This window comes from Bombus vancouverensis, chromosome 3, assembly GCF_051014615.1.
Source record: "Bombus vancouverensis nearcticus chromosome 3, iyBomVanc1_principal, whole genome shotgun sequence".
In the NCBI taxonomy this organism is placed as follows: domain Eukaryota; kingdom Metazoa; phylum Arthropoda; class Insecta; order Hymenoptera; family Apidae; genus Bombus; species Bombus vancouverensis.
This window is the reverse complement of record NC_134913.1, coordinates 16006036-16030581: the sequence shown is the minus strand read 5'-3', so window position 1 is coordinate 16030581 and position 24546 is coordinate 16006036. Positions and strand designations below refer to the sequence as shown.

The 24546-nt window shown below is 30.5% G+C and overlaps 6 protein-coding genes and 1 long non-coding RNA gene across 13 annotated transcripts in view; 5 read left to right on the top strand and 2 right to left on the bottom strand.

Moving 5' to 3' along the window:
- LOC117153967 (uncharacterized) overlaps positions 1 to 865 on the top strand; it is a 79590-nt gene extending 78725 nt beyond the window's left edge. Inside the window, exon 5 of the long non-coding RNA XR_013057929.1 lies at positions 781 to 865. This is a non-coding gene — a long non-coding RNA (uncharacterized LOC117153967). The remainder of the gene's footprint in view (positions 1 to 780) is intronic.
- A 2436-nt stretch (positions 866 to 3301) lies between these two features.
- Positions 3302 to 5784, top strand: Ube2g1 (ubiquitin-conjugating enzyme E2G 1). Of its 2 annotated transcripts, none has more exons than XM_033328690.2 (6): positions 3302 to 3457; positions 4487 to 4589; positions 4685 to 4782; positions 4865 to 5043; positions 5126 to 5248; positions 5345 to 5784. In XM_033328690.2, the coding sequence occupies exons 1-5, from the start codon at positions 3412 to 3414 to the stop codon at positions 5204 to 5206; spliced, it is 507 nt and encodes a 168-aa protein (XP_033184581.1). In that variant the 5' UTR covers positions 3302 to 3411; the 3' UTR covers positions 5207 to 5248; positions 5345 to 5784. The 2 variants fall into 2 exon arrangements, with proteins under 2 accessions (XP_033184581.1, XP_033184582.1); XM_033328691.2 differs by lacking the exon at positions 3302 to 3457 and adding an exon at positions 3949 to 3973.
- Positions 5785 to 7058: 1274 nt separating this feature from the next.
- On the top strand, positions 7059 to 9793 carry LOC117154104 (ovarian-specific serine/threonine-protein kinase Lok). Its single transcript, XM_033328785.2, has 7 exons — positions 7059 to 7657; positions 7765 to 8037; positions 8128 to 8384; positions 8448 to 8651; positions 8731 to 8904; positions 8967 to 9131; positions 9260 to 9793. Exons 1-7 carry the CDS (start codon positions 7513 to 7515, stop codon positions 9476 to 9478), a joined length of 1437 nt encoding a protein of 478 aa, XP_033184676.1. The 5' UTR covers positions 7059 to 7512; the 3' UTR covers positions 9479 to 9793.
- Positions 9732 to 12218, bottom strand: LOC117153805 (succinate dehydrogenase [ubiquinone] iron-sulfur subunit). Its single transcript, XM_033328193.2, has 5 exons — positions 11384 to 12218; positions 10973 to 11229; positions 10490 to 10787; positions 10289 to 10411; positions 9732 to 10199 (listed from the first exon to the last, which is right to left on the bottom strand). Exons 1-5 carry the CDS (start codon positions 11588 to 11590, stop codon positions 10062 to 10064), a joined length of 1023 nt encoding a protein of 340 aa, XP_033184084.1. The 5' UTR covers positions 11591 to 12218; the 3' UTR covers positions 9732 to 10061.
- Positions 12219 to 12353: 135 nt separating this feature from the next.
- Gart (trifunctional purine biosynthetic protein adenosine-3 Gart) lies at positions 12354 to 17558 on the top strand. 4 transcript variants are annotated; one of them, XM_033328174.2, is made up of 17 exons: positions 12362 to 12639; positions 12916 to 12994; positions 13055 to 13144; positions 13230 to 13477; positions 13548 to 13747; positions 13815 to 14009; positions 14099 to 14229; positions 14329 to 14539; positions 14632 to 14767; positions 14828 to 15050; positions 15170 to 15364; positions 15449 to 15704; positions 15785 to 15988; positions 16076 to 16222; positions 16292 to 16560; positions 16634 to 16891; positions 16966 to 17558. In XM_033328174.2, the coding sequence occupies exons 2-17, from the start codon at positions 12917 to 12919 to the stop codon at positions 17149 to 17151; spliced, it is 3027 nt and encodes a 1008-aa protein (XP_033184065.1). In that variant the 5' UTR covers positions 12362 to 12639; position 12916; the 3' UTR covers positions 17152 to 17558. The 4 variants fall into 4 exon arrangements, with proteins under 4 accessions (XP_076473359.1, XP_033184065.1, XP_033184062.1 ...); XM_033328171.2 differs by having other exon boundaries at positions 12912 to 12994; XM_076617243.1 differs by lacking the exons at positions 12362 to 12639; positions 12916 to 12994; positions 13055 to 13144 and having other exon boundaries at positions 13297 to 13477; positions 13562 to 13747.
- Positions 16240 to 19225, bottom strand: LOC117153804 (dnaJ homolog subfamily C member 28). Its single transcript, XM_033328192.2, has 5 exons — positions 18826 to 19225; positions 18416 to 18547; positions 18244 to 18336; positions 17809 to 18162; positions 16240 to 17745 (listed from the first exon to the last, which is right to left on the bottom strand). The coding sequence occupies exons 1-5, from the start codon at positions 18928 to 18930 to the stop codon at positions 17350 to 17352; spliced, it is 1080 nt and encodes a 359-aa protein (XP_033184083.1). The 5' UTR covers positions 18931 to 19225; the 3' UTR covers positions 16240 to 17349.
- Positions 19226 to 21085: 1860 nt separating this feature from the next.
- LOC117153803 (pre-mRNA-splicing factor 38B) lies at positions 21086 to 24370 on the top strand. Of its 3 annotated transcripts, none has more exons than XM_076617245.1 (7): positions 21086 to 21190; positions 21266 to 21683; positions 21884 to 22167; positions 22570 to 22733; positions 22822 to 23220; positions 23807 to 24037; positions 24105 to 24370. In XM_076617245.1, exons 2-7 carry the CDS (start codon positions 21653 to 21655, stop codon positions 24169 to 24171), a joined length of 1176 nt encoding a protein of 391 aa, XP_076473360.1. In that variant the 5' UTR covers positions 21086 to 21190; positions 21266 to 21652; the 3' UTR covers positions 24172 to 24370. The 3 variants fall into 3 exon arrangements, with proteins under 3 accessions (XP_076473360.1, XP_033184080.1, XP_076473361.1); XM_033328189.2 differs by having other exon boundaries at positions 21087 to 21190; positions 23807 to 24041; XM_076617246.1 differs by lacking the exon at positions 21086 to 21190 and having other exon boundaries at positions 22582 to 22733.
- The last annotated feature ends 176 nt before the right edge of the window (positions 24371 to 24546 follow it).

Below are 24546 nucleotides of genomic sequence, written 5' to 3'. Positions count from 1 at the left end.
ATAATTTTTAACATTCTAGCGAGTGTTCTAGACATTTTTGAAGCAAAAGCAAGAAAGAAAAAAATCATTTTGCAATTGGTCACGATAGGAATCACAGAAATACTCTGGCATATCGAACACGTTAAAATTCCTTTGCTATCCTCTATAACGTGTGAATTAATACTGGCTGATAGTCAGCGTTGTATTATTAATCGATTTAAACAATTAAACTTTACAAGGGACTGAATATTAACCATCTATGAGCTTACTTACGCGTACTTATATTTATGTATTTACTTGTTATCTTATTATTTATAAAGTGGCTTAAAAATCTGTTCTCAAATATCGGCCATAATATCGATATCTATTCCATTGCTATAGAATCAGATCGTTTATATAGGTCGTCCGAAATGTTTCTTTCGTTTTATAAGGAAATAATAGACGCACAATGTTCTTTGTTTTATATTAGTTCATTGAATTATGCACGAACATAATAACAGAGATAGAACGAAATGGATCACACCTAATTCGATATAATAATATAAAACAGAAATTGTGGTTCATCTATGATCACCTTATGAAACGAAAGAAACTTTTCAGACAACCTAATAGAATTAGATATCGTTTGAAAAGGCATTAATATCGAATATTGATCTCGACATCTTTCAATACTTTCCAATTTGTAGGTACTTAGGTAACTGTTAATCGTACCAGTATGTATGATCACTATGAATCGTATCAGACGTTCGTGTCATGTCGCTTTTCTACTTCTTCCAATGTTTTCTCTCGCTCTTGCCACAGGTAATTCCACGTATTTTTGACGAATCGAGATCGGATATTATCCCCGGCTATTAATCGGCTTCTCATGCGGCTGAAATTGAAGGGACGTGGAAATGACTCTTTTAATATTTCCTTCGACGGATATTGTGTCGCCCTCGTGTCGATCTTGCTGTTTAAACTGACGAATAAACCGACAGATTAAAAAAGTCGTGATCGTCGCTCCATGCATCGTCGACGAAATTCCTCTACGGTAGGAATACTCGGTTTATCGTCGGACACGCATTATATCGTGATTTTCCGGCTAACAATAAGTAATACAGCTTTTCAATGAAAGGAAAAAGATATAGAATTTATAAATACACAGGTGATTCGCTTAAATCGAACAATAAAATTGTATTATCCGCTATTGCAGGTATCGAGGAAAAGATGACCAGCAATAAAATCTGGCGATGAAATTCTTTCATGGTAGAATACTTGCTTTGTTACCAGAATGGATTACGTGTAGCACGTTATGTGTTTTTAAGTAACGGTAACTACCGTACAGTATTTTTAAGGGACAAAAGAAAACGTAGGATTTATAAATATACAAGTGTCAAATAATATCACGCATAAATCCAGTCTCAAAATTATATTCGCTGCTATTGAAGGTAGAAAAAAATAATCCACCCTGCATATTTTACTTTCCCTATTTTTGCAAATATATATTTTCTAATTTATCCGATATATATGAAATTTCCTCGTAACATTTTTGTATATACCCTTGTCGTTACTTAATCGTAAGTCTTCTAAAATATCCCTCGTTACTAACCAAATTCCCACCCTAACGTCTATTCCCTCGGTTCGATAAACCTAATCCGTTTCTCCGGTAAATTCCGGTTGGAAAAAATAAAGGAAAAAAAAAAGTGAGCCTGCTAGCGAAGTATGAATCAAAGCCGATTCCCGTGAAGAAATGTTTCTCACTCGGAGCTCCTTCGCCCTATATTACATCGATGGGTACCGAGCGATGATCGGTTTAGAGGAAATCGTCGGCACTTTCGTCGCCGGGTCGTTTATCCTCGTAAAAAGGTGGGAACCAATCCGAAGGTAACGGACAACTGCAGGAGTGGTGGCTATCTCCCTAAGAGGAGCTGAACTTCTCCAAGTTTTTTCCTTGCTCCGCGTTTCTCGATCGTTTGGCATTATTAAAGCCACGCCCTGGATTTCCATAGATCCCAGCGTTGAACCGCGTCATCAGATAATAGGATGAGATCGTACGTTTGCTTTGCGGTCCCTTTAAATCGAATCCTCGTTGCAAAGTAGGCCGGAGAATAGTTAAGATATCGAACGATCCGCTTCAACGTTTCTCAGATTCAGCGTAAAATAAGGTTACAAGATCGTTAATGATTGAAATCGAAGGAATATTTCTTTTTAATTTGATCGAATCGTTCGATTTTACTTCTTGCGTGCCTTCTGCTTCGTATTCTCTGACCGTATCCTTCTTTATTACATTCGTTACATTACGTTTCTTATGCTCATTATCGTTTCTAGGCTACCTATGTCTTAGTTATATAAGACGTATCACAATAGCAATTTGTACGTATAAATGAATAACTAGTAAGAATTATTTTGTGAGACTATTGCACGACTCGCGGTATTACGTACGAAAGTTTTATATTGATAACGGTTGAAACATTCCCTTTAGGAAAATTGATTTATTCGATAGATTGAAAGAAATATAGAACAATTTACAAATAAATATAATTTTATAATATGATATAATATGTAATCTATATAAGGTACATCGCATTAGACGCACTTCCTATAAAATTGTGTAAGATGGCACTGTAACTTACGTATGTACTAATTAAATATTACGTGTAAGTAATATGATTTAAAGATTACATTTATTTTAACTTCGACTATAAGACATTTTACGTTAGTATCGCTTAATCGAAGGAACTTGTACGATCTAATTGTTTAAAGTTCTCCTCGCATACACCGATTCATCCTCTGCATTTCTAGTATTTTATCTGTTAACAAAAGGAAAACCAATTTTTACCCACTTTCTAAAGTATCGACCTCGAAGAAACCAATGTTTCTTACGCCCTCTGCGATTTGCTACGGCGAATATAGGAATTATGTATATCATTGACCAAGGACTGTTAAGATCACAACAGCGACGAAGACCTGCCCTTAGTCAATGATTACATAATTTTAAGTCCAGGATGTCACATTAAAATTTAGTTCCAATTCTAATCGCTACAAGCGTTGCAATCTTATCCTACGCTGAATCGGTAACATTGGGAATGATATTAAAATGGTAAGTGTATTCTGGAATCCCTAAAACGTGTGACCACAGACGAGGTCCTTAGTCAATAGCGTGACACAAAATTACATCAGATGTTAGGTCCAATCTGTCTTTCGTTGATATTTTTATTATCTTTTAATTACTGGAAACTACTTATCGACAGCGAAAAGATCCGTAATATTTGCAAAATTTCCAACAGAATGCGTAGCTGTTTAATCAGACCGGCGCATAGGAAAGACGGAAGAACATATGTTTAAGCAGTAGCGCATGCGCAGTCATTGCTTCCGCGACGTACCTAGCCATCTTTCCAGTCAAGCAAAAGTGATTGTTTTCAGCTTTAGTCTTATTTAACGGAACTTTTATTAATGTCAGAGCCACAGTCCGCGCTTCTACTACGAAAACAATTAGCAGGTATCCAGCAAAGCCAGTATAAGTGCTAAGTGTGATCGGTGCCTCAAATTCGAGTTGAACGAAAAGCCGGAACCGTTCTCATACCCCAAACTCGTGCGATCTCATCATCGTTGTGATTCGACCCTTGAGATTGGCTTTTGTGAACATTTTTTCTGTCGAAATATCACTTTCTCGAAACCTCTGTAACCTTATGTGAGCACCGATTAAGCCTTCCGTAGTCTCACGATGGCCCTGCGCCTGATTAGGGCGTGAAAATCAATACGGCTACGGAACCGTAGTGTACCTCCCATGAATAACTTTAACCTAGCATTTAATATCGCGTTTACTAGTAGTTACATCCGTATCGGGTCTAAATTTTCTTATGAACGATTTTCATGCACGACGAAGGCCGTTTACGCTGTTACCGAAAATAATTGCAGGCAACGTTATTTATAGCATTTCGCGCGTCACCGAATACAACGCGGTTTCGACTAAAAAAAAGACAGAGAAAACCATGCCGTGCAACGACCACCGAAGGTCAATCTTCGAACCATAACTACTGTATTACTTCTAAGGCAACGAATGAAACAATGAAATTCCTGAAAATTTGCTCCTACCATTTATCGTGATTTCGTTCTTCTTTGTTAATTAATCTTTATCGTTGAATTTTACATGAAATATCGTGTCACCTTTGTCTCGCTAACCCCGTGGGTATATGACGGTTGCTTTGTGCGTTTCAATTTGACCTAACCTAAACAACACTGAATAACAAAAGTATCCTTTTGATGTATCCAGACCAATGTTTCTTTGTATTGACGATTTCTTTCGATGTTTTTATTATCGATTCAAAGAATGATCAATCGTATTTATTTTTGGACAGTTCTGTGCTTGTTGATTCAAGCATATTTCCAGTGTTTTAATATTATTTTATTGTTCCGCATTTTAGATATATGAAATTCTTATTAATCCAAAATATTTTTCAAGTTCAATTTCATGAGAAAATTATTTAAAAATACAAAAACTTGATTTAAATTTTCTTCTCTTCTATAGAATTAAATAAAAACCCAGTAGAAGGGTTTTCAGCAGGCCTCATAGACGACAATGACATATATCAGTGGGAAGTACTCATTATTGGACCTCCAGACACATTATAGTAAGATACTAATTTGTTTATTTTATAATATATAATATCATACATACATATGTGCATATCATACATATTTTTACAAATATTTTTTTACATTTTAGTGAAGGTGGGTTTTTCAAAGCACACTTACAGTTTCCAAAAGAATATCCACTTAGGCCACCGAGAATGAAGTTCATAACAGAAATATGGCATCCAAACAGTAAGACTTTTTCTTTAACAGTAAGATTTTTATATATGTTATATAACAAAATAAAAATTGTAATGTAATTTTATATTTATAGTCGAAAAGAACGGTAATGTATGCATATCGATTTTACATGAACCTGGAGATGATAAGTGGGGCTATGAAAAAGCATCAGAACGGTGGTTACCAGTTCACACAGTTGAGACTATTCTCATAAGTGTTATTAGTATGCTTGCAGATCCTAATGATGAAAGTCCTGCTAATGTGGATGCTGCCGTAAGTAATATTCTGTATTGTACAAATTTAGATTACTATATCATTTCAACTGTTTTTACTGATATTAATTGCAATACTGTAGAAAGAGTGGAGGGAAAGCTATGCAGAATTCAAGAGAAAGGTGGCGAGGTGTGTCAGAAAGAGCCAAGAGGAGTGTTTGTAGGAGATGAACAATTATTCAAATGGAAAGACTTATTTAATTCTGGTAAGTTCTATAACGTTTTTACCAATTAAATTATTCAACAAAATAATATATAATAATGAGTGTGTTTGAATAAACTTTTTTCTTATTTCTCCCTAGGGAAGCCGTAAGCACTGTAAGAAAGAAACCGATGCTCTGCATTAAGCTAATGGACAACAGTGCCACTAAAAACGGATATAGCCTGACCCATTCTTAAGCAGAAAAAGGGAGGCAGAGTATGTGTGACAATAAAAGATAAAATCACACATCTCTATGAAGTTTATACCACCGCCACTGACGTACCATCCATTGATACGAAGAACATAAAGGAAATACACGCAGCTCACCTTTTACATAATAAACAACTAAAAAACTAATTTACACATATACATAATGCAAAAAAATTATCTGTACGATTATTACCTTAATATTGATAGTTATAAACTTAACTTCCCTGTTCCTCCTGCTCAAGAGTTAGCCCTACCCTTTATACCTAAAAGCCTGTAATTTAAAATGTTTACGTTTATCATTGAATAATAATTCCTTAGTGGCGTTTCGTATTTTCTTACTTTCGTAAATATACATAAATAAATTTTTGTAAAGTCAAATACATGATATATTTATATATATATGTATGTATGTATGTATGTATGTATGTATGTATATATATATATATATATATGCTACAATCGTTAAACGTAATGCCAGTAAAAAATGAAAACGAAATATATGTGAATCAATTGTGACATCGTGGTAAACCTATGTCGATTAAGCTGTACAATCACGGCTATGTAAAGAAATGTAAAATTTCCGTTGAACCGTAAGTTGCCAAAATAACGAATTCTAATTAAAGTGATAATAATGCTAATCACAATATTATTATTAGAAATATATCATTAATTACAACTAGTAAATTTACCATAAAATTTCGTACATGCTTACAAAAACTATACATATTTCAACCAGTGCCAGTTTGTGAAGTTATTGTTAAGATTTACCTTTTTATTATATCTAAACTTGCGGTTCGAAGTCATAAAAACATTCAAATTTTTTATCCGACTATATATAATTTCATACTGTCAATTAAATTCTACAATATGAAAAATGTTTATTATATTCCTAGAACCTGCATTCTACTTATGACATCTAGTACGAAAGGATATTTTTATTATTTACCACTGAAGCAAATTGCTTTTTTCTATACTGTGATTAATTGTTTGCTTATGTGTAATAAATAATAATACCTTATTTTTAATAGATTACAACTTATTTGATTTCATGGATTATCTTTTTTCTTCAATTTATTATTATTTTTATATTTTGTTTCATATAATAAAAATTTACATACGCGTTGTTATTGTATATATTAACAATACTGAATTTTTAATTATCAAAAAGTTAATACTTATTTATAAGAAATACAAAATTAAATAACAAAGTAATGTACAATAGACAATTCAGGATATTATTTTAATAAAAAAATAACTGATAGAAAATATAGATAATACATTATAATTGTTTACTTACACATTTTTTAATGTCATAAATATTAATAATATAATTATCACTTTTTAGTTGTATAAAATATTATTGACATACATTAATATTTGACTTTAATATGTATTTACATGTACATAATGTTCAATGAAAAATTCATTGGATGATTGAAAGTTTCTCTATGATTTTATAAATTATACGTGTACTCGCAATACATTTATAATATGTAAACACATTTATAATACGATCTATAGAATAAATAAAGCACGTAAGTAAAAATTTCTGGCAAAAAACTTATAATAAAGGCGTCTATAGCTCTATTAATACTAAAATATGTATATTGAATCTTAAAAATTAATTATACCTGATTATACATAAATAGATGTAGCAGATACCTAATTTATCGACATAAAAGATTCAAATTTCTATCTACAAACTTACAATGTACTTCAAATTCATTGTCGGAGCCGCAGTTTCACGTGTTTATTTATTTTGTGAGTTACGTTGTTACGTTATGGATTAATGCTGTGCAATCGCAATTTAATTTTGTTGTACTTAATTCTGTAAAGAGAGTAATGAAATATTTTCAAAATTAATGTTTGTAAATTTCTGACATAAACTTAATATTGTTTTAAAACACCATTTTCTACAGAATTACGATCAAACACTAATATTATAACTGATTCTGTTTATATTTAATTTCTTCTTAATTTTATTATTTTTCATTATCTAAAACCTTGACGTAGTTTAAAAATATTTTTGGTTTGTATTGAACCAAGTAATTTATAACTATGAACGATGAACAAATTGTTTTGACATTACCTGCTACACAAAGTGTGGATGCAATATATTTGACTCCACAAGAGTCATCACAAGAGAAAACCACGACTGTATGGGGCAGATTATGTCCTATCAAATTACCTTTTAAGACAATGGGTAAGAATATATATTTATTTAATATTGTATATTATGTGCAAGTTTATATAATTTATAATATATGATATTTATTGTGTTACCTATGTTAATTCCATTTACTTTCATAGAAATGACCAAAGATGTTTATACTCTTGGTCGAGCAGAATCCTGTGATATTTGTGTTACTAGCAATGAATTAAAACCAAAATGGCTTAGCGTAATGAGTAAGATACACTTTAAAATAACTAGAGAATATATTGGTAATGATAATGATGCCATAGTATATTTAGAAGACTTAAGCCAAAATGGAACTTTTGTTAATAAAAAAAAAATAGGCCGTGGGAATAAGATAATACTCGAAAGTAACGATATAATATCTTTAGCACAACCTGTAGTCACTGGTAAATAAATTATATCTTATAATAAGCATGTATATATTATACATAAATCTCACATTTTATTTGCACTATATAATACAATATTTGCTACAGTTTATATATTCATGAGTACTACAGCATGTGAAAGCAACAATCTTCCTCCAGAACTCAAAGATAAATATACAGTGTCATGTAAATTAGGATCTGGGGCATGTGGAGAAGTGAATATGGTATTTAATAAAATAGGTTGTCAAAAATTTGCTATGAAAACTATTATGAAAATAGGTGGCACAACAAATGGACAAAAGCATCCGTTGAATGATCCTGAGAAAATTATGAATGAAGTTAAAATATTAAAAGCCTTGAAACATGTAAGTGAATATATAAATTACTAACCTGATATAGAATGTATTAATATGTACTTTATTCTTTAGCCTTGCATAATTCGAATGGTAGAAATTGTAGATACTCCAAAAGCAGTATACATAGTTTTGGAATTAATGGAAGGTGGTGAACTTTTTGAAAGAATAAGAAGCAGGGGAAGATTATCAGAAAAACATGCAAAATTGATTTTTTATCAAGTTGTATTAGCTGTTAGTTATCTACATGATTGTGGTATAACTCATAGAGATTTGAAGGTATGAGTTTTTCTTAAATATCTGTGATATTTCGGTACAATATAAATAGTGAATAAATATTCTTTGGTCACATTTACAGCCAGAAAACATATTATTAGCTAGCAATTCAGATGTTACATTAGCAAAGGTATCAGACTTTGGTTTATCAAAGTTAGTTGATGCACAAACTATGATGAAGACATTTTGTGGGACCCCTATGTATGTTGCACCTGAGATATTGTCTACTATTGGACGTGGTTCTTACACGAATCAAGTATGTATATGCAACAAATATCTAGAAGAAATAAGATGTTTCATATTTTTTAATTTAACTAGGTTGATGTATGGAGTTTGGGAGTAATATTGTATGCTTGTTTAAGTGGTTCAGTACCTTTTAATTGTTACGACAAGAATATGAGTTTGCAAGATCAAATAAAGTGTGGACGTTATGGTTTTCCTCCTTCCAAATTTGGACATGTAACAAACAAAGCTATAGATCTGGTATAGTAGTATTTGATGAAATGTTATTGCAAGATACACGAATAGAAATAATTCTATTTTCTAATAATGATTTTTCTAAATAAAAAATAATAATAATAATAATAATAATTTTCTAATAATCTTTTTAGATTAAGAGTATGATGACAGTAAATCCGAGAAAAAGGATTACAATCAAACAAGTTCTATTACATCCTTGGTTACAAGATCGTGAACTTCGAGAGACTGTTGATACCTTATTATCGAAAGAAAATGACGAAAACGTAGCGCCGCAAAATATTTCCAGTAACACTCAATACAAGAATGAACAGCATCACAATTTAATTAAAAGAGCGAGGTTACATCTATAATTATGTTACTTCCCTCTAGTTCTAGATAATATCATTATTTCAAAAATCATTGATCTCTAATCTATTTGTTCTATTTATTATTTATCATATAAATTGACTAATTAGTCGACAAAAGTTGTCCACATTTATACATAACATGAAAGACCAACTTCAATTATTTTCATTAGGTTAATAAAGAAGAACAAATTAAAATAATTATATTTTAAATTGATTTAATTTTCAAGTACACAGTTATAATATAAATAAAATTAATTTAATAATAAAATTAAAAATATAATAGAGAAACTTTGTAACTGATATGCACCAAAACATTGTACAAATAATAGTTATAAGAAATTATTTTCATGTTTTATATTTTTTTACGCTTGTAATTATTAAAAATCTATGAAATATATTCTTTTTTACTAAAATTTCCGTACGTGTTAATATAAAAAGAAATTTAATTTTCTCATGAAATCTTATCTTGATAATTTTTCATTGAAAAACAAATAAAACCTTATATGTAATAAGAAATACCGGTTTATATACAATTACAAATCGTATCAAGAATAATGTTTCATTAATCATGTTTTCCTTTTTCCATCTATTCCTCTCTGCATTGGTACTGTCCTTCGCCGTTACATGGATTTGGAAGTGGAGTTTCCATGTCTGGCCGTTCCTTTTTTGTTAGTCCCGCTAACAATCGTTTTATTTGAGCTATTGCTTTTCCGGGATTTAGAGCCTTGAAAGAATTAGCCACATAATAATAATATATAAGTTATTAACAATATTTGAATTTCTACTCTTTATATAACGTTGTGCACTTCATACCTTCGGACAAGTTTTTGTACAATTGAAAATAGTATGACATCGATATACGGAATAAAAATCACGTAATTTACTAAGTCTTTCTTTATGTCCCATGTCACGTGAATCTATTATCCACCTATAAGCCTGCACGATAAAAATATTTCATGGTGTATTGAATATTACGTATAGGACATTCTTTTCTGTAACGAATAATTCATGTACCTGCAGAAGAGTTGCAGGACCTAAAAACTTATCACCAAGCCACCAATACGGTGGACAAGAATAAGTACAACATCCACAGAGGATGCACTCGTATAAACCATTAAGTTTATCTCTATCTTTTGGACTTTGTAGGATTTGTCGTAAACCAAGAAAATTGTCTTCTCCGGGACGTTTTAAAAATGGTTCAATATGCTGGTATTGTTTCAGAAATTGTTCCATATCCGTTACTAAGTCTCTAATTACGTATGAGTGCGGTAAAGGATATATGACTATAGGTTTTGGCGATTCCTTCACTTTTCTAAGAATAAAAAGATAGGATACTATACGGATTTAGGATAAAAAATATTATAAACTATTTACTTTACTTCGTCTGACAATGAGTGTTACAATTTTTTGAATAATTATTATGATTCAGGCAGATATGAGTAATGTATGCATACTATCATTATGAAACAACAAAAAAAGGTATTTTTCTCGCATTACGTGATGCAAGCCAAGGTATTAACACCATTTATATTCATCGAACAACTTCCGCAAATTCCCTCGCGACAGGATCTTCGATAGGATAACGTGGGGTCATGCTCTGCTTTTATTAATGCCAATACATCTAATACCATGGTGCCGCATTTATTTAAATCCACACTGAATTGTTGCATGAAAGGTTTTACGTTTGGTTTTTCAGGATTCCAACGATATACTCGAACAGTTTGCAGTCTGGGCTTTTCCGGTACCTTCCGATCCTAAATATGGATTAATGATAAGAAGAGAGAAAATTTTATAATTCAATGCGTAATAAAATTTATGAAATGAAAAAAGAAGTACAGAGGAAATGAAAAAAGCTTTTATTAATAAATATGAATTTTTAATATAACTGTAACATTTATGGTTGCTAACTTCTGGAGGTGTTTTGCATTCTTTCATAACGGCGATTTCGGCGTTAATTATGTTTTCTGTCTCAGATGGTTGCTTTTCTGCCTTTCCTGCACTGGACAAAAATCTATGGCTTGAAAAACGACTATTTTGACGCATGCCTCGTCGAAGAGATACAATTGTACAAAACCAAAATCGGCTCGCATGGCTGATAATATTGAAGTTGAACATTGTACTTGTAGAAGTTTTATGAAAAAGCTTTTATAAGTATCACTTGAGATTATAAAGGCATATTTCGTTTTTCTAATCTTTTTATCATTTTGTTTTGTAGTGACAGTGTAATTCTTAGATAAAATAGAAACAAAATGTCATCATTTGAAAGAACTTCATAGTTGTTCTTTGACGATTTGTTCACATTAAGAGAAAAAAATTATTATGTTATACACATAATTTATATAATGCTAGATAATATAGAAATAATGAAATAAAAATAGCAGTATCATATGTTTTTGAATTAAAGTTAGATCCAATAAACACATGAATTGTATAAAAATTATAAGATTACAAGTATGCAACCACACGATTACAAATTCACGATAATTCGTGAAAACAAATGATAGTATTTCATTGACGTACAACGTTTGATATGGATATGCAACGCCAAGGTTTGTTGATTTTGCAGTACCGCAATTTATGACATAAAGTTATATTCATACATGGATGATCATTTTGCAATATTCATATGTTTTTATTTATTAGAAGTATAATTATTAAATAATAATATTATTAAAATACCTAATATCTGATCCTAAAATAATGAAAACATTATGTTTCATATTTTAAAGCAATAAATTTCATTTATTTGAACATTAATCTTTATTTATACTGTTGCTCAACATTTGTTCCGCGGCATAATATTTTAAATATCTCGAGCTATTTTAAAAGGTCAGAAGTTATCGTCTGTTACACACGAGTTATAATGGAGTAACCCCCGCAAAGAAGCAGTCTTCCTGCGAATCAAGCTACAACAATTCGTTAAAATTTTCATAGTTATACAGATATAAGCAAGAACGATTAAACGTTTCAACTTTACTTGTTTACCACCTGTTGCTCCAAGAAACACGTTATTGCTTAAGTAGTGGGAATCACATCAAATACAATTTTGAATCACGTGTATTAAATTAGGAAGCCAATAAAGCAATAAAAAGAGCTTTACTACATTCAGGGCTTAATATTCTTAAAAAAGTGCAAAAACTTTCCGAAAGATAATAAATACGGAGGTTATAAATTTATTGTATTATGTAGATAGTTTATAATATCGAATAATATTGGTAATACTATCACGAAATGATCTTGTAATGAATTTATGAATATTTTGTTTTTATTTAATATATAGTAAATATTTATACATAATATGTATAATGTGGTATTATGTACATATGTAAATAGTATTATACAAAATTTGATAAGCTTATTTGTTTGTATATACTCTTATTATGTTACATCTTTTTACAATTCATTCATCATTAATATAAAATTTAATATTCTTTAGGCAGTATGCAGTATGCGGTTTTAGTTATTGGTAGTGGTGGTAGAGAACATGCTATTGCTTGGAAACTTTCACAATCTCCTTATGTAAGTGTCTTAAATATAATATATTATTATATAGGTAAATAAAATTAATAAAATTTCTAGGTAAATAAAATTTATGTTTCTCCCGGAAATAGTGGAATTTCATCAGTTGACAAAGTTTCTCTAGTGAAATTAAATGTTAAAGATAATAAGGTATATTTTTATTATTTTATGAATTGGACTATATAATTATACGAATGAATTAAATAAAATTATGCTAGGATTTTTTATTACGTAGGAAGTAGCAACATGGAGCAAAGATAATAAAATAAATTTGGTAATTATTGGCCCAGAAGAATATTTGGCTAATGGATTAGCAGATGAATTAAAGAATGTAGGTATTAATTGTTTTGGTCCACAAAAAGCAGCATCTAAAATTGAAGCGGATAAATACTGGGCAAAAGAATTCATGGATAAATGTCAAATTCCTACTGCAAGATGGAAGGGATTTGTAAATGCAGAAGAAGCAAAGAAATTTGTTGAAAGGTATATTAAAAAATTATATTTATAGGTAAATTTTAAGAAAAATTATTAAATATATAATAATTTATTATAGTGCACCATTTCCAGCACTTGTAATAAAGGCTTCAGGTTTAGCAGCTGGAAAAGGAGTCATAGTAGCAAAAGATAAAGAAGAAGCTTGTAAAGCTATAGATGAAATATTAACAGACAGAAAATTTGGGTCTGCTGGTGAATCAATAGTTGTAGAAGAATTATTAGAAGGAGAAGAAGTATCTGTACTTGCATTTACAGATGGTATAAAAACAATTTTTAATCAAAATTATTGTAATTTTATTATGCAAAAACTCCTTTTTTTCTACAGGAAAAACTATTGTGCCAATGGCACCTGCGCAAGATCATAAAAGAATATTTGATGGAGATACAGGACCAAATACAGGTGGTATGGGTGCTTATTGCCCATGTCCATTGTTAAACAAAGCAGATTACGAAGTAGTGAAAGCAGACATCTTACAAAAAACTGTTGACGGTCTTAGACAAGAACAAATTTCATTTGTTGGTTTGTATCAGATATTAGAGCTATATTATAATTTATAATACATTTTACAGAAACAAATTTAAAAAAATTTATTATTTTTAAAAATATAGGTGTATTATACGCTGGATTAATGTTAACAAAAGAAGGACCAAAAGTTCTAGAATTTAACTGTAGATTTGGAGATCCTGAAACACAAGTAGTGTTACCATTGTTGAAATCAGATTTATTTAGTATTATGAAGGTTATTTTTTATTTTAATATGAGAAATTATAACTATGAATTAATAAATGCATGGATTAATGAAGGAATTAGAGAATTAATTTAATATTTATTGATACAGGCCTGTTGTGAGGGTTCTTTAGTTGAATCTGAAGTTATATGGGAAGAAAATCTGTTTGCTGTTGGTGTTATTTTAGCATCTCGAGGATATCCAGTATCGTCATCAAAGGGTCAAGTTATAATAGGTGTCAATGATATTTCGTGTGAAACAAATCAATTTGTTTTCCATAGTGGCACAAGTATCTCTTCTGAAGGAGAGTTATTAACCAACGGTATATTTTGTTGAACGGTATCTGGTTGTGTCAATTCGTATATAGATATATATACGAGTTCAGTAATATTTGTCTGTTTGTTTATTTATTAGGTGGAAGAGTTTTAATTACTGTAAGTTTAGCACCTTCATTGGCTTTGGCTGCTGCTAAAGCAACACGTGCCGCCCAAATCATATCATTCGAAGGAAAGCAATTTAGAACAGATATAGCACATAAAGGAATAGCAAGGTATCATGTAATAAAAATTATATAGAAGAAAAGAAAGATTTAATCAAGTAATATTACCAGGTCTATATTGCACAATGGACAATTGACATATAAAAGTAGTGGTGTGGACATAGAAGCTGGAAATTCATTAGTTTCAGCTATTAAATCAACAACTTACTCGACACAACGTTTAGGTACAATGGGTTCGATTGGTAGTTTTGGTGGTTTATTTGACATAAAAGCTACTGGTTATAAAGATCCAATCTTAATATCTGGAACCGATGGTGTTGGAACTAAATTAAAGGTATATAGATATTTATAAGAAATTTAAAAGATTACATAATGTATAGATGTATTTCTATAATGTATAAGTAATAATAATTCCAATATAATAACAATGTGTAAAATCTATCAATTTTGCAGATAGCGTTTGAATGCAAAAAACATAATACAGTGGGCATAGATTTAGTGGCTATGTGTGTAAATGATGTTCTTGCACATGGTGCTGAACCTTTATTCTTTCTGGATTATTTTGCTTGTGGTAAATTAAACGTTGATATAGCTAGCAATGTTATAAATGGAATAAGTGAAGGATGTAGAAAAGCTGGATGTTCATTGGTAAGCAAAAATAAGTGTACTTTTTAATCTTTTCCTCTAATATATTGATTAAGTAAGAATATTATACGTAAATAATGGATCTAGATAGGCGGGGAAACAGCAGAGATGCCAGATATGTATTTCAACGAAGAATACGATTTAGCCGGTTTTGCTGTGGGAATAGTTGAAAGAAATGATTTGCTTCCACGTGTAAATGACATAAAAGAAGGTGATATTGTAATTGGCTTATCATCAAGTGGTGTGCATAGTAATGGATTCAGTCTTGTTCGAAAAATTTTAAAATTAGCAAATAAAAAATATTCAGATGTGGCACCTTTTTCTGAAAATAATCGTACAATCGGTATTTGTTTTGTTTCTTTATCTATGGTATTTTTCCTACTATAAAAACAGAAGTTTATTTACATCTATTGCTCTTTAAAGGCGAAGAATTGTTAGAACCAACGAAAATTTACGTAAAAGGAGTAATTCCTGCTTTGCGCACGAATTTAGTAAAAGCATTTGCGCATATTACTGGAGGAGGTCTGACAGAAAATATCCCAAGAATTTTACCAAAAGATATGGGAGTAGTTTTAGATGCAAAGACGTGGATTATTCAACCAATTTTTGCTTGGTTGGCAACTGTAGGTAAGAAAACGCAAATGTTATTCAAATTTTAACGTATAAATTTATTTTATCCTTATATATATTTTAAAATATCTATATATTTCATAGGAGAAGTTAATAAAGAAGAAATGTTAAGAACGTTTAATTGTGGCATTGGAGCTATCCTAATTTGTTCGGAAAGAGATAAAGACAAAGTGTTAAGTAAATTACAAATAGAAAATGCTAAGATTATTGGACATATAATTAATTATAAAAGTAAGCTCCATTTAAAATTATTTTATCAAAAATACTTTTATTTATATTTATACACATTAAATATTGCAGAAAATCAGACTAGAATACACGTTAAAAATTTTGAGGAAGCGTTAGAATTGAAAATGAGACAATACATACCAGATATAATTTCACAATTAAGTAAGCCTTTAAAAAAAGTGGGTGTTTTGATATCCGGTAGCGGAACCAATTTACAATCACTAATTGATGCAACTAAAGATCGATCTCAACATATTGGTGCAGAAATTGTTATAGTAATATCTAATAAACCAAATGTTGAAGGACTTAAACGAGCTGAAAAAGCTGGTATTAAGACGGTGGTAATTGTTGTTTTTAAAATTTTGTACATTTCTTTACCTTTCATCCATAAGTCATTTCAATATGTAATCATAGGTTATTAAACATACGGATTATCCTAATCGAGACGCATTCGATGCAGCAATGAATGTTGAACTCAATGCTTTTGGAGTTGAAATAGTCTGTCTTGCTGGTTTCATGCGCATTTTATCAGATAATTTTGTAAATCAATGGCGTGGTGCCTTAATAAATGTGCATCCTTCATTATTACCATCATTTAAAGGTGCACATGCACATAGAGATGTTTTAGCAGCTGGAGTACGTGTTTCTGGATGTACAGTGCATTTCGTGGAAGTATGATATATGTTATATTAGAAATTTTTCTTTACATTAAAGAATTCTTTTATATTATTAAAAATAATTTTCAGCCCGATATAGATTCTGGAGCAATCATTGAACAAGCAGCAGTACCTGTACTGCCACATGATACTATAGAAACTCTTCAAGAGCGAGTGAAGACGGTTGAACATTGTATCTTCCCACTAGCTCTAAAACATTTAGCTACGGGAAGGATACAGTTAAACGAAGATAATTCCATTACATGGAATTATTGAACTCAAGATATTATGTAATTATTTTATGTATCATTTGGTACATTTATATATAATATATATATATTTTTTTAATTTGTATATATATATTAAATTTTCTATCAATAGTAGTAAATCAGTATAGAAGTATCAAGATTTTTTAAAAGAAATGTAGTAAAATAATGTAATACAATAAAACAGTATGTTTTCTATGATACTTTCTTATTTAAAAATTGAAAATATCATTCCAAATAAAGTGTCTTCCTCTTTGATAGGAGCATTAGAATGTACTTTTATTGAATTATCTATTTTAATTGTTTTTTGTGGTGGTGTTGAAAGTGCCTCGTTTGCAAGATCTTCTAATTTAGTATGAAGCATTTGTTTCTGAAGTATAGGTACTAATAAATTATACTTATCGATTTTACTATTTATTCGTTTTGTTTCAGACCTAAAATTTTCTACAATGTTCCTCCAAGTTTCTTCATCTGTGTAATTTAATGGAAGATCTCCCACATTATTACGGGCGTTTATTAATTGTTTCTGCAAATGTTGTATTTCTTCTCTTATTTCTTTAGATAATTGTATCCATTCTGGAGTAAATCCATTTTCTATTAGTATCTACAATTTAATATTCTGCATATAATTTATTGTAAATTTCTAATTTATATTAATTTATCATACCTCATTTAATTTGTAAGTAACAAAATCAACATATGGACTTCGAGTATTTGTATTTTCTTTCAATGGTTTACCCATGCCTGGTAGATCTTTAAATTCACCTTTATTCATTGCTTCTTGAATTAAATCTTCTACTAAACGATCCATACCAAAACGTGTTTTAATATCTTTGGCACGTTGTTTATCCATTCCAACTAATGTATTACGTTCTTCAGCTTGTAATTTTTTTAATCTATGTTCTAATACATTGTCAACCGCCTTTTGAGCTCTTTCTATTGCATATAACTTTTGTCTTTTGCTATGTGTTCCAACTCCTATGTTATAAACTAAATAATGACGATGCTGTGGAGCTGTATGCTAAAACATGAATATATATATATATTAGATCAGGAAAAAAATAATATGTAATATATATATTGTTTAATGTTGCATATGTACTTTAATATCAAATTCTTCCACTTCAGGTAAGTTCGTGCTCTTTTCTTTATCTTTTATTCTTGCTTTACGAATCTGTCTATAAGCAGTTTCAATCTGTGAAAAATTATATTACAAGTGTATTATAACTCGCAATATTAAATGATCTTTATTAGTAATACAAGATATCTCATACCTCAGAAAACTTGGCTGCATTAGCTTCTGATGTACCACTGTCTGGATGGAATCTCTTTGCTTGATAAACAAATGCTAATCTTAGTGTCTCATCTTCACAATCTTCTGCAACTTCTAACGTTTGATACCATTTCTTGAAGTGCAATAAAGAGTATATAGATTATTTATGTCAAGTAACATTTTAATTGAAGAGGTTCAATGTATATATATTTTACTAAACATATATATACATAATAATTATAATAATAGATAATTCTATACTTAAACAGAAATTTTTATTATAATTACATTGAAGAATGAATGTATTCATAAGGAATTTGAAAACACTAGTAAATGTCTGAATGTAATTTTCATACCAAAACACATAGGACTAATGTTACATAGATGTAATAGAAAATATACGTTTTTTACCTTTATATCACGTTGATGTGTGAATCTTTTTATCTGCATAAATTCCCAATAAGGAATGCAGTATATGTGCTTCAATTTCTTGTTACATCGATTAAATTTTAACATGATTGTTATTATAATTTTGATATTTTGTTTTACGATTATATAACTTATCGTGTTATTGTAATATATATTAACATATGAACTATTCTTTATGACAGATATTCAAAATAACCTACATGTTTATTCCGAAAAACAGTTATAAATTGTATGCCATGAGTAACATTCTGCAAAAATGTACTTTTCGGTACGAATTAGATATTACGAACATATTAAAAGACAATTTATTTATCATAGAATCAACACAATTATTAAAAATCATATAAGAATGAACGTAACATTGACGTTTTAAAAACGTGTGTCATATACATATCAAGTATCACGTGGTAAACAAACTCAGCTGTCCGTCATACAGTTATTTATTCATCTGCTTACTTCTATAATATAAAATAAAAAATTCTATAGAAACTTTTATACATATATTTTAATATAATAATTTGTACAACTTTATAATTAACTTTTATGTTTCTATTAATATGTTACAAATAAAAATTACAATATCTTCATTTCTATATTTAACAATAATTTTGATACAGCGCTATAAACTACATATATGCAATGTAATGTTTGTTAACTATTGGATTGACAATTAAGTGATTGCGTATTTTAAATAAGAAGGAAAATTCAAAATTTTTGTTTAAAAATATAACTTTATTCAATTAGATATTGTCCGTTTTTATCGATGACCTTTTGCCATCTTTCAGGCAGTTTCATAATTCCATCTTCATAAAACTTCTGATCTTTGCCAGCAAAAAACTGAATTAAATGTGATTTTACATCATCAGCGTCATTAAAAATTGTACTATTTAAGGAGTTCTGCATGGAATGAAATAAATGGTAATCTGAAGGTGCAAGGTCAGGGCTATTTGGTGGATGTGACAACACATCCCAACCTAGTTCCAATAATTTACGAGCGACCAAAGATGTGTAGAGGTTTGCATTATCATGCTGGAAAATGACACCCTTACAATTTGCCAATTCTGGCCGCATTTTTTGAACTGCATCGCTTAGTTTGACAAGTTGTTGAACGTACTCGTTTGAATTAATCGTTTGATTTCTTGATAAAAGTTCAAAGTACAGAATTCCTTTATAATCCCACCAAACTGACAGCATAATCTTTTCTTGGTGAATCTCAGCTTCTGGTGTCGCCTGGGCTGTATAAACTATCCACTTTTCGTCGCCAGTAATCAGTCGTTTCAGAAATGGATCAATTTCGTTGCGTCTCAGAAGTGAATCGCAGATGCTAATGCGTTGCATCAAATGAATTTCCTTAAGCTGATGAGGGACCGATAAATCGAGTTTCTTGACATGGCCAAGCTGTTTTAATTTTTTTTGAATGCATGTATGCGATACATTGAGCTTCTCTGCAATCTCACGCGTTGTACTATGACGATCTGAATCGATAATAGCCTTAATATGGCTCTCATCAACTTCAACTGGGCGGCCAGATCGTTGAGCATTTTTCACTGAAAAATCACCAGAACGAAATTTGGCAAACCAATTTTGACACTGCCTTTCTTTCAAAGCTTCATTCCCATATACGGCACATAACTTTTTATGTGCTTGCGATGCATTCTTGCCTTTTCGGAAATAATACAATAAAATATGTCTGAAATGCACGTCTTGTTCCTTCATTTTTAAATTGGCATAAAAACGAAACTAAATAACCAATCGATACAATTTTTTTACTAAATTAAAGGTGGAAGTCCAAACAACAAGAAAACAATATAGGTTAGGTGCTTTGAAGCATTGACAAAACAAAAGAATGTGCTAAGACCACCTATTGACAAAATCCGCAATCACTTAGTTGCCAATCCAATATTATCATGCTAAATTAAATATAATTTTTAATGAAATATATTTTCAATGAAAAAGTATATCATGAACAAATCTAAAACATGTTATTTATTAAATTTATTAAAATATTAATTTTGAATTTGTAAATATTGCCTACTATGTGGCCTGTATTACCGTATTCTAGTAACAATATGTTTTCTAGGGAAAGTGTTACTCTTTTGTTATCGCATTTCAAATATAACATGTAATCTTTAGATCACACGTTCGTTTTTTATATTAAAAGAAGTTTAGAAAATACGTATATTAAGTACAAACTAAATGTAGTTTATTGTATTTTTGTAATAGAGGGTTACAAAATAATTTAATTATAAATATTGTGTTTGAAGATCCCGATGTTCCTTGTGTAATTTCACGTGTAGTTTAAAACACGCGATCATGGTTTAAAATATTGAAATATCATTTGCAATAGGTACATATAATATCTATTTTATCACAATGTCCGTTCATTAAGATCTACAAAAGTTATTATATGATTACATTTCAGTCATTTTTTATGACGATCTACTCAGAGACTGAAGAACCAACAAAGGACAATTTGGTTACTTAAATTACTTGTGTAATTATAAATGAGAATAATACCATGCGAATGAAACCGGATGTTTTGTAGGCCATTTTGTAGGCATGCGCATTACAGTACTGTATCTTTTTTTTTCGCTTCCCGTTGACGTCAGTTTTCCATATACTTGCAGAAAAAAGCGTTATGCGAGTTTTTAAAACTTGTATTTAATTATTTTCAACATATAAAAACATTTATTCTTTGTTGTATTTATGAACTTTGTAAACCTTTTGTGAAACGTAACGTGGTGTGTGGTTGTATGGTGAATTTGTTCTATTCAGTTCATTGTAAGACTTGTAAGTTTACGAAACAAACATGCAAGTGCAAGAGGCGGAAGGAGCTGATGGTAAGCAAATATATATTGTATTTTTGTGTTCTTTTTTTAATTCCTTATTTTTATAATGTTTGACGAAGAGACGAGGTATTTTGTGGCCCGTTCTGATCATTACGATACACTTAACCTCTATTCCACCAGTATCTATGTATGTTGATTACTATTACTATTACGTGATTCGGCAGATACATAAATGAAACACTTGTACATAGGTTCACCATGGAACAATTCCAGTGGTTGCGATGAAGAACGTCGTCCAACTCAAAAGGAGGGTAAAAAATCGAATATATTACCTCTATGGGGAAATGAAAGAACTATGAATTTAAATCCACTAATTTTAACCAATATACAATCGTCACATTATTTTAAAGTGAATTTATATGAACTGAAAACATACCATGAGGTTATCGATGAAATTTACTATAAGGTGTCTCATTTGGAACCATGGGAGAAAGGAAGCAGAAAAACAGCAGGGCAGACTGGCATGTGTGGAGGTGTGAGTATGTTTTCTTGTACATCGTTCATTTTTAATTGTTATTTATTGACATAAAACTGGCAATCATAGAGATATTACCATGTGTATAGAAACAGTCCAAATTTATAGCACTTTAAAGGACCTGGATGTTCTATGAAATGAGAACTGCTATTAAAAACAAAGAAGGTGGAAGTAATTAGAGTAAATCATTCAAAGTGAAAGTTCTAAATGTTTTAGACTTTCACTGCTATTAAATAATCAGGCATCAGTATCAAAATATTGGGCTGGAACTTGTCCGAATGCAAACATTGAGCAGACAGTCTCACTTAATACCACAGTTAATTGCAGAGTAGCATGTTCTCGGTCAATAAATTATAATATAATATGAATGTGATTGATTGACATAGGGGGGTGTAAATTTAGCGGTTCATGCAGGTCCGAGGAGTCGGTGCTGGTGGAATTGTCTCAACGGCTTATTGTCTACTATATAAACTCTTCACCTTGAGGTTAACACGGAAACAATTAAATGGTCTTATCAATCACCTTGATTCACCATATATTCGGGCATTAGGATTTATGTATATTAGGTAAGAATATTATGATATTAGATTTTACTTTAAAGAAATGTTCTAATAATTTGATGTATTGTACATATATTATTATTGGTGTTAACAGATATACACAACCACCTGCAGATTTATTTAGTTGGTATAGTGATTACTTAGAAGATGAAGATGAGTTAGATGTAAAAGCTGGTGGAGGACAAGTAATGAAGATGGGTGATATTCTCAAACAATTTCTTACTAAATTAGAGTGGTTTTCAACGTTATTTCCAAGAATACCAGTGCCTATACAAAAAGAACTCGAACATCGATTAGCAGAAAGGTTTCCACAACAATCTATGAATGCCCGAAATGCAAAGCCACCTATTACCCTAAATAGTCATGGAAAATATAGTAATAGCAGTAGTAGGAAAGATAACGGCAATCTCACCTCGCGGAATCAACCACGGCATATACCAGATAGCGAAGCTCAATGGGGTGAGGCTGAAAGAACAAGTCACTGGCGAGCCAGGTGCGTCTACGTGGTATGAATACAATCACGTTACTAATTTGTATAAGGTTAATAATATTCTATGAACTTGTTAGGAAAATTGGGTGAAGATTAAAGACGTACCATCTCCTGGAAAATACTCTTGATCTCAGTGTATCATCATTCAGTTTTCTTTAGTACATGTGTATGTTCTTATTTGATTCTTGTACAGTTATTCGCTGGCTTTATAAATTTAGTGCAATGAACTTGTTTTTATACTTATATGTGCTATTTAGATTCTGAATATTGAATTTACTGAATTTCTTTGCAAGAGCAACATTCATAAGTTACATAATTTCGAATTTTTTAGAAGTCATCTCGATATTCATTATCTCAATAACTGTACACTAATCTTTTTATATTGGATATCAAGGAATGCAAGATTTTTAAATATCTATCAACACTAAAGTCTACACAAATATGTAATATCGAGGTGTTTAAGATGAATAATTTCTTGGTATCTTCCATTGTAAATAAGTGCAACATATGTATGCACTTGTACAGGTTGATATTTTAAAAACGTTATTCGTTATTCCGCATTACTTCCCTTTGAATAATGTTTTTCTAGATCTGATGAAGACCGCAAGGACAAATACAGAGACCGGGATCGTGAGCGAGATCGTATAAGGGAAAGAGAACGAGAACGTGTCCGAGAAAGAGATCGAGAAAGGGATCGACATTGCAGACGATCAAACAGCCGTGATCGAAGTCGGAGACAAAGAGAACATAGAAGTCGTAGCAGAGACAGATCACATAGAGATAGAAGTAAAGATCGTTATCGTGATAAAGATCGTCATAGGCAGGTATATGTGCTTTTTTTAAAATATATTTTTAATTATAGACTTCTAATTGCTTGTTAATTACAGAAGAGGATCACCCTATGATTATGCAACAGAACTTGCTCGAGAAAGAGAAAGACAACGAAGAGAATAAAAATATACTCTGGAATGTATATATCGACATAAATGTTTGTACGAGTGTAACTATAGAAATGAAAACGATTTAGAGCCGAGCCATGCGAACACCACCGCGTTTTGAACGGATTACTTCATTTGAAGTATAGCCTAAATTTAATTCGATTATATTCACCATGTAGTTTACATGTTTTTATAAAATAAATCCAAGATTATAACTATTGTTTTACAATTCCTTATCCTGCATATGTAATATAATTTTTTCGTAAATGTATATACGAACGTATATGTATATAATTACAGAAAATGTTTCAAATGGATTTCTTCTTAATATATGTGTAATGTAACAAATTGTATTTATGTTTCCAAAATTAAAGAATGCTATAAAATCGAT